The sequence below is a fragment of the Echinops telfairi genome, unplaced genomic scaffold (assembly GCF_000313985.2).
Source record: "Echinops telfairi isolate 266 unplaced genomic scaffold, ASM31398v2 ScPeMD7_7469;HRSCAF=8507_0, whole genome shotgun sequence".
Taxonomy (NCBI): domain Eukaryota; kingdom Metazoa; phylum Chordata; class Mammalia; order Afrosoricida; family Tenrecidae; genus Echinops; species Echinops telfairi.
This window is the reverse complement of record NW_022111372.1, coordinates 41781546-41791111: the sequence shown is the minus strand read 5'-3', so window position 1 is coordinate 41791111 and position 9566 is coordinate 41781546. Positions and strand designations below refer to the sequence as shown.

At 45.5% G+C, this 9566-nt stretch overlaps 1 protein-coding gene across 4 annotated transcripts in view; it reads left to right on the top strand.

The window, feature by feature from the left end:
* Positions 1-9566, top strand: part of SNAP47 (synaptosome associated protein 47) — a 78261-nt gene that overhangs the window by 57239 nt on the left and 11456 nt on the right. For all 4 annotated transcript variants that reach the window (XM_004696876.2, XM_045284887.1, XM_045284886.1 and 1 more), the window contains one exon: positions 2878-3002. In XM_004696876.2, the coding sequence (XP_004696933.1) occupies positions 2878-3002 (125 nt within the window). The remainder of the gene's footprint in view (positions 1-2877; positions 3003-9566) is intronic.

Below are 9566 nucleotides of genomic sequence, written 5' to 3'. Positions count from 1 at the left end.
GCCAGCACTGTCTCTGCCCGCCCGCCCGCCCTGTGCCCTTGCTCGGGCCCTCCTCTCAGTCTCCAGATTCCCAGAAAATGAGATCATCCCCAGTTCCCTCTCCGCTTGAACAACTCATGCTTATTTTGTTTAACTGAGATTATTAATGATTTAATGGTAGGGGGAACCTCAGCCTATACTGAACTAGATTGAAAAGTTATTTTGAAATCTTCAAAATTTCTGAGTTTGCTAACTCAGTTATCAGCAGCGTGCTGAAAATGGAAGAAATAATATGGATTGGAGCAGAATCCCAGTTGACCCTACACTTGTTTTGAAAGAAAAAAAAAAACCCTGACTTAATATATTTGCTTGTTTTTTTTTAAAAGAAATATACAGGGAGAAGGAAAATATCCTGTATTTTGGCTTTCTGGTTATTAAAGTACAAGCCCATTTATTAAAAATCCAAAAATAGTAGGCTGCTCTCTCTCTAGGTGTTGAAATAAAAATCCAAATGACAGTTGAGAAAATATAAATATGAATCAGATGTGGACCTTGCTCTTAATAAGCTTGTTTTTTTGGCAGGGAGAACCCAGCTGGAGAAGATGCTGAAAAATAATTAACTATAAGATACCAAGCAAGTTAACATGCAAAAGAATGAAAAGTGAAATTCCGCACAGTAGCAGAGGTTTTCTAAGAGAGTATATAGACGTGGCTCTCCAGGAAGCCTTGCACAAAGAACAGCTCACAAGGTGGGGGCATGGTGGCCAGGACAGGAGGAGGTAGGCTGGGTGCAGAGCTTTGGGTGCTAGGTGCTGGCTGAGGTAAGGCACAACAGCCACTAGGAACTAGGGATCTGAGTGCAGCTTTTGCTGCTACATTAATTCAAACCATATTTGATGCCCTTCAGTTCGCCCTCCCTTTCCGCTACTAGCATTCTTCTAGTTTTTCTGTGATCTCTTTCAGCCTTCTGCCTGAGCGATTGCTGAAAGTTGGAAAAGTGCTCTTCCTTATGTCCCCTTTGAGTCTGGAACTTTAGATCATTTAAGACCATGCGCCATTGTGAATTAAGATGCATGGAAAGTTTCTGTGCTAATTAGTAAGCTCTTAGGATGTGGGAGTAGGCTGGGACTTTGGTTATTATCTGGAATTTTTGTATTTTGTAAACATGGATTGAGAGTTCAATTGGATTGGTTAGAACCAGCTGTTTGGGGAATAGAATAGAAAAGACAACATCTGCGTGTACTAAGGATATTTTCCAACATCCAAGATCTATTCAATGTGTAGAACATATTTCTTACAGGTGGCTATAGTTTAAAGGCATAAAGACTACTTTAGAACAGAGCCCCCTTTCCAGGGGAGGCAGGGCTAGGGGGAGACCCCTGGCAGAGACCCGCAGGCTGGAACCCTGGGATCTTCTTCCACCCTGTTCTTATTTCACGCGTTCCGGCTCCAGAACTTCCTCCATCTCACCTCAGTCTCTCACCTCCTTCAGGATCCCCAAACAACCTGCTTATGGCCATTCTAGCCATTATCTCGGAGAAGGCCAGCCCTTCTCACAGAAGGTTTTAAGAATTAATATAGGCAAGTGTGATGCTCGTATGCATGTTTAGAGGTGGCTGGTCTCTTCCCTGGAGAAGATAGGGTTATGCAGTCAGGTGTTTGGGTGGCCCCCCACTTTGACCTCTTCCCTGAAAGCCTAGCCATAGCCTTTATTACTCCTCCTCCTCCTTTTGTGTGGTGTGTTGTATAGCTATTTGCAAGTTGCTTTATTTCATCCAGGTATAGTGAAAGGCACTGGCAGCTGGACCTTTGATGTAGGTCTTCTCAAGCCCTACAGGACCCCGGGGAGGACGTGTGAGGTCACTTGCCCCAGCTAATCTTCTTCCAGAAGCCAGCGGCGGCTGTCTGGAGGAACTAGTGCTGGAGTCCACGCCGTTGATCCTCAGCCCAGTGCGTCCTGCCTCCATTTTCCCCATCCTAATAAATCAGCGTGGCCACAACGGACTCTCGGGAGTAATCTGTATTATGGAGCAAAGCACATGGCAGATTCTAATTGATGCCCTTATCTGAGCCAGGAGGTGCCCAGCGTTGCTCTTTAAATAAAGGACAGGTGGCACAAGGCAAGAGGCAGCCGGGCCACACGTGATGTGTGCCGTGTGCACTGTTTATTGCCAGGTGCCCTCTGCTCTTTGGGGAGATTACCCATGGGGAGATTACCCATGGTTAATCACAGGTGTTCGGGGAGCCCCATGGTTAATGAGCAGCACTGGAGTCCCGAGAACACCCTGTTCTCCCCCTGAGCAAAGGCTTGACTGCAGCCTGGCACTCTGACTCACCTCCTACCCGCCGCAGCGCCACCACTCGTTCCATGTGGCTTCACTTGGCACTAGCGAGTGAGGCCACTTCCTGTTGCCTCAGGAACCTTGGCCTTCTGTAGCCCAGTGTAGATTGTGCAGTCGTTTCCTAGTAATGTGTTTTATGTGCATTGCATCCGGATCCAACAATGCTTATGTTTTAATGCTTTTCTATCATTTCTCAGAAAATAAACTTACCACTCCTTGGAAGAGGGCCTCTCTTCTGAGCGCTGATTATAGAATTAGATCCTGAGCATTGTACTGAGAGGTGGGCGGTGGGGAGGGGGCAGTCAGTGTGGGCTGAGAAAAGAGGACTGGGAGCAGATGCAGGCAGCATCTCCTCACTGACCTGGGATTGTAACCAGCCTCAGCCCTGACCCAGGCAGCTCAGGACCACCATAGACCAATGCCGTGTGCATGACAACACTTTGTTGGGCTAAAAAGAACTCCCACAGTGTACACAATCTCTCCTATGAAGTTTCGAATGCACTCTTTGCATCCTCCAGAAGATGTCAGTGTGTGACTGTTTGCCTCTGCATTCCAGCCTCGGGGCTGGTGGACTGCGTGATGCGCCAGGAGCCCTCCTCCTCAGGAAGCCAAGGAGGCCAGACCCAGCTACAGATGAGTGAGCAGTTCATTTCCGAGGAAGAAGCCCAGGAGCTGAGACAGGTGATGTCCGCTGTTCACGGTGACATGCCAGTGCTGATGTGACTTTCTGTTCTCCCCATAGCAACTCCTTTCTCTCTCCTGCTGGAAAACAAACCCTCCATTTGAGGCTTGACTCTCCCCTCAAGGGAGTGCTTGAACGCCTGCCTGGAGTGCTGTGCTCCCTATAGCTGGGCAAAGGAGAGACAGGGCAGTGCCGCATGCCGAGTGTGTGAGCGGCAGGGAGGACGGTATGTGCCTTCCACACCAGTCCTCAGGCTGGGCTTCCTGCAGAGGCAGACCTAACACTTCTTACTGAGAAAGTTGAAATTTAAACAATATTTGACACAAATCCTTTCAACTTGTTTTCTGTATGATTATTGTAATAGGTAATGGCGGCGTCTTTTTATCTTTAAAATACGTTTTGAAGCACATAGCTAGGTGTCATATAATTTCATTCATAAATACTTTAGTATGTATGTATCTCCAGAAGGTATGAACTATTCAAAATGAAACCCTACTACACAATCACAAAAGTCCCTTGGTATCATCAAATAACAAAGGAGCTCTCAGATGTCCCAGCCATCTCAAAACAAACAAGCCAAAAATCACACAAAAAGTTGGTTTGCTCAAATCTGGATCCTAGCTAGCATAGTTAGTGATTTGCACTGGGCTGAAATGCCTTTTAATATGCAGGTCCCCCTCACCTCCTTTTATTCCCCCACCCCCACCCCCGACCTCCCCCAATAGATTTGTTGAAAGAATGAAGTTGAGTGTTCATTTGAGGTTGGCAGGGTGGGCCTCCCAGCCTGCTTCCCCGTGGTGCAGGCAGTGTGCACTCTGCCCATGCCCCTTAATGGGTGGGGGGATCGGAGGCTCAGCAGGGCCCCAGGCTTCGTTTTATGGATCATACTGCACCTTTCATCAGGAGGAATGTAAAGCCTGTGTACCTTTTAAACCTGTTTTTCAAAATAGTTCTTATTACATGAGTCTGCATACACACAAATTCCATTGAGCTCAAGTCTTCCCCTTGATAGGGGTGGGGTGGGGCGGAGGGCAGTGTCATTACATTGAGATATTTTAAATATGTATCATTTGTCACTTAACAATCCAACTATTCATTGTGAATTGAGTCAAGGTTTGCAGAGTAAGTTAGTGTACGTACATTTATATAGAGTAAATTAGTTAATACACATGTAGCTTCATATTGTTGACTACAATCCCCAGAATGTAACATCATTTACCCTTCTTCTACCTGGGTCTTCTGTTTTCTGCTGCTCTTTCTTTGCCAGCCCTTGTGAAGTTTGTCTTTGCTTCAGTGCTTCTTCCCCTTGAGCACAGTGTGCTCTCAGACTTGTACATTGTCTGGGTAAACAATTGAGCCCAGGGCTTTTATTTCTAGCCCAAAGGGTGACTGAGGGCCATAATCTTAAAGGTTCCATCAGTCTCTATCTGGCCAGGAAGCCTGGTCTTTTTTCAAAAGATGTTTTTGTGCCCTGGTTTTCTCACACTCAACCCAGAGGACCTTCTAACGTGATCCCTTTCAGAACAGCTGACAGTGGTGGCCAGGCACCATTTCGTTCTTCTGGTCATGAGGTTATAGAGACTGATGTTTGTGTGGTCCATTAGCCCATTGGACTGATGGGTTCCATTCATCTTTGATTTTCATTGCTCTTTTTCCTCCAGACACGGAGAGGTTGATATTGTTATACCTTACATAACAACTCATGAGCCTTTATGAGTTCAGTCACTACTCACCTAAGTAAGATGTAGAGCATTGGCTTTGTGGAGTGTCTTATTACATTTTCACTTTTTTGTGAGTCTCTTTACTAATGACAGGACACACAAAGCACTGCTTTCTAACTGTAACTAGCAAATCCTGCAAACTGCTCATCATCCACTTAAGCCCCTGGTATCAGCTCCTCGTTTTTTCCCCTCGTTCCCCGCTCCTCCTCCCTCATGAACCATTGATAATTTATAGATTATTATTTTGTCATATCTTGCCCTGTCCGATGTCTCCCTTCACCCACTTTTCTGTTGTCTGTCCCCCGGGGAGGAGGTCACATGTAGTTCCTTGTAATCGGTTCCCCCTTTCCAACCCACCCTCCCTTTACCCTCCCAGTATCGCCACTAACACCACTGGTCCTAAAGGGATCATCTGCCCTGGATTCCCTGTGTGTCCAGTTCCTATCTGTACCAGTGTATATGCTCTGGTCTAACCAGATTTGCAAGGTAGAATTCGGATCATGATAGTGGGGGAGGGGAGGAAGCATTTAGGAACTAGAGGAAAGTTGTATTTTACATCGTTGCTATATTGCACCCTGACTGGCTCAAAGCATTTTCTTCCTACCTAAGCCCTTGATATCAGCTCCTCATTTCCCCCCCCTCCCCTGCCCTCCCTCCCTCCTTCATGAACCCTTGATAAGTTATAGATTATTATTTTCATATCTTACATCATCCTCTGTCACCCTTTGCCCACTTTTCCATTGTTTGTCCTCCTGGGAGGGGTTTATAGGTTGATCCTTGTGATCTATTCCCCCTTTCTCCGGCCACTTTCCCCTAATCCTCCTGGTATCTCTAGTCTCATTGTTGGCCCTGGGGGGTTTATCTATCCTGGATTCCCTGTGTTTCCGGCTCTTATCTGTAGCAGTGTGTATGTTTTGGTCTAATCTGATTTGTAAGGTAAAATTGAAGTCATGATAGTGGGGGGCCCATTTAGCAATTTTTATATCACTTTTCTGTGACATTTTTTACATTTTTCATACAATGTCAGCATTCCATCTTTTCTGTTTCCATTAGTGTAGTCCCCTGCCCCTCATTGCTCTCTCATCTTTGCTCCTGGGTAAATGGTGACTTACTTGGTTTACTTGTGAACTCATACTGAGATCAGATAGTCTACGACAGCCTTATAATTTCCAAACACCAGTCTCCACTACTATGTGTGAATATGCCCTTCCTGCCCCTGAAAGCCAGCGATGGGGCAGGCAGGTGCCAGGATGCATACACAAACAACTGAATAGAATTGGGCTCTACAATGACCACACCAGGCACCTTCTTTTCCTGTGAGAGCACAATGACTTGTCACCAAGTATGTCATGAGTCCTACAGCGTTTGATGCTGGGAACAACACTCCATGAGGTTGAGAAGTGGAACCTCATCCTCCCTAGGAAGTAGTATGGCTGCAAGCCCCAGGAGGAAGCATTGGCCCCTCAATAATGGATTTGGGAAGAGCTCCTAGGGTAGGTGTGAAGGAGGCACGGCATTCTTGTCAGCCAATTCCTCTTCCTTCCTCGTAGGAAGAACCTAGTTTCACAAGCGGTTGTATTTCTGAGGCACAAACACAAACACTTCATAGCTAAAGAAGAATGCTTAGTGAGCAATCGAAGCTCAAGCATAGGGAGGAATGAGTTAAATTTCTGGGCAAACAAAAATGCAAGGAAATTCTCTTCCATTCAGCTGTGGTTTTTGTGGCAAATGCTATTAAAGTCATTATGTTGAAATGCGATGTCTCCACGATTTTAAATTGCAATTGGGAGTGTTAAGTGAGAAGATTTGCTGTGATTTCACTGGGGACGCCCATGCTCAGTGCAGTGTGCTGTGGTCTCCTGGGCTGAGCCTCAGGGTCCACAGAATACAGGCAGAACTCCTCTGGGCTGTGGTCAGGCCCCGTCTACGTCTGCTGCTGCGGCGCTGGCCTTCCCCTGTCACTGGAGGTGGGCGGGCAGATGGGAAAGGAGGCTGGGAGAGGAGTCAGATTCATTGGAATGGGTTTGGCAGAGTCTCTTGAATCATTCCTGTGTCTGATGTGTTAAACTTTTCCTGCCTCAGAACGACTGCTCTTTTGTTTACTGAATCTGTGGACACCACATATTTGATACAGAGTTAGAATTGAAAAGGATAAATGGCACTTGACTTTTCCCTAAGGGAATTTCAGTTTTCTATAAAGTTTCTGCAGAACCTTCTAATCTCCATTGGTCTGTCTTTCCTGCGTTTGGTGTTTCTTTATCCTGCCTACCCCCTTTCACCAAGCAGGCACTGGATGAGAGAATAGTATGGGCTACTCCAGTGGTTTATCAGGCGTGAACAAAGATGGGTAGGCAAGGAAAGCTCACAGAACCACACCGCCCAGGCCTGGACGTCAGTTGGGCAAAAACCCTTAACGAACCTCCCAACAATCTAGAAGCAGCGAGACTCTCCAGTTTTCCATAGATGGCTGCTAAATGTCCTTCCTGATTCTCAACAGAAAAGGGCACCCAATGACCTGTGGCAATAAGTATGCATGGATACATAGAAGACTTTTAGGTCATGGATCATTTTTCGGTCTGTCTTCCCTTTCTGCTTGGTCACATTAGCACACTTATACACATGTATACAATACCTTTATAAACAATAAGCACAAGAATTAAAAGAAAAATTTAACTGACTCATTCAGCTCAATCAAAGTCTCACAGTTCACTGAGAAAGTTAGCAAGCTAGTTGAGCAGTGTTATGAAGAAAAACTAATTGGGAAAGCTGCACTTCCTGGGGCTCATCTTGGGGAGGAACTGCCTCTGTCCTCACTTACCATCAGGGGAAGGGCAGGGGCTGAGACCTATAGAGTACTCAAGTTGGGGAGTTTTGTTTGTTTGTTTTGGTCTTTGTATATAAATCCTAACTCCTGGCCTAGCAGAGCCAAGTTCCACATGTGCTTGCCCTGGCAGTTAACTGGAATTTTCCTGGAATGATTCTAGGACAGAAGGAATGATGGGGTTTTCTACTGGTTGTGAAACTATCTTTGAGAAAAAACGAATGTCCATAGTCTGAGAACTACAGAACATATTTCATCCTCTTCAGTAACCCTACCTTCCTGGTCCAGTTTTCCCTGCTCCAGTTTCCTGGTATCTCTAATGTAGCATTATCTTAATTCACCCATCTCCTCTCCTAGTAGGAAGGAGCAAAGCAACTGTTTCTTCTTGCCTATTTAATTCCTGTAAAATAATTGAATGTAACAAGTATCCTTCAGCCAGAACTGTTTGTTTGGTGGGGGTGGGGGTGGGATTTCAATAAATGTTTGAATCCATGAATTATTGATTCCTGGTTACATTGTGTTAACTCTCAATTTAAAGAGACAACAAATCTGCATATATATACATATATACTACAACTATTATCACAGCATCATACAAATAACTAGCATGAGGCAGTATGCATAGTACTCTGCTAATTTGACAGGCATATGTTACGCAGAAGCTCTGGGCTAGGTGCTGGGTATGTGGAGACGGTCAAACCATGGTCCCCAAACGCAAGGAATACGCAGTCAAGAACTGACACTTCCAATTTAGAGACCATCTCAGAGGAAAGGGATACCTAAGCTACCAGACCCCGGGGGTACACAAATGAGGACAAAGTGCCTGTGGGGATGTCGTGCTGGGATGGGGAACACAGCAACACCCTTTAACTGCATTCCACTGTAGGAAAATGTAGGTAAGTGTAAAGAAGGCAATGGCACTCTGACGTAAGCCCACCAAGGCTCCAGCTTCTCTTGAAGACTGTGCACCATCTGCCTGGACCCATGACACAGACCCCAGCCTTCCTGGGCCTGCAGGCTGTGACAGTTTTGCCTTTGCTTAATTTTTGAACACCTTGGGTGTGATGACTTATTACTTTGTTTGTTTGCTTTTAAGTCAAACATGCTTATTGAAATTTTTATTAGCCTGTGGAATGCTTTTCTTTTCCTTTGTTGACAGGATATTAGAAGTGACACTTCTTGGCTTAGCTCTGGGCAAGAATGGCAGGAGCTGGTCTGGCCTTGTAGGCCCATCTCTGTGGCGGGCTCATAAAAGACCCCCTGCCACGTGCACTTACAGTTGGCACTGGAGGAGACAAGAAAAGGGAAAGGGCATCCTCACCCAGCAGACATGTGAATGGCTGTTGACAAGGATGTGTGGAAGGGTTTTTCAGTTTGGTGTCCAGTGACGGCTTATGCACATGGTACGGTGGGCACCTCTGGATGACATGGGAGAGCCCTGTGCTCACGGAAGGTCTCCTGACATGAAGAGCATGTGCTCCGAAGCAGAGGTAACATTCTACAGAACTCATGTCCTCCAGTGGTATTGGATACATCAGTAGTGTACATTGGTTATTGAATCCAACTTCTAGATAGTGAGATGATTTGTGGAAATACATTTTAATGGAAGAATTCTTTTTTTGCTTCACATTCTTAAGATGAATTAGTATGCTTCTTAAGTCCTTAGGTAGTGATTCCCTGAATTCAGAGTTCTGCAGAAGTAAGTTCAATAGGCAAAATAAATTGCTATTAATCTCTTAAGGCCCTTTGTATATGTGTGTGTGCTTTGTTTGTTTTTATTATTATCTTTTTTATTAAAAGGCCATGTATTCGGGGCTCTTAAGGTCTTTTGACGAATACAAGGACCACTTGTGAAACAGGATGGCAGTTCTCGAGGGTACAGAGTATAGTTTCTTTGTAGTTATATCTTAAGCTAATGTCCTTAGCAGTCATGCTGAAGCTGCACACGGACGGCGTGCTGTTGGACCCATCCTATTTTAGACACGCTGGCTCGAGTTTCTGCATGTCAGTTGGAAGCAAGT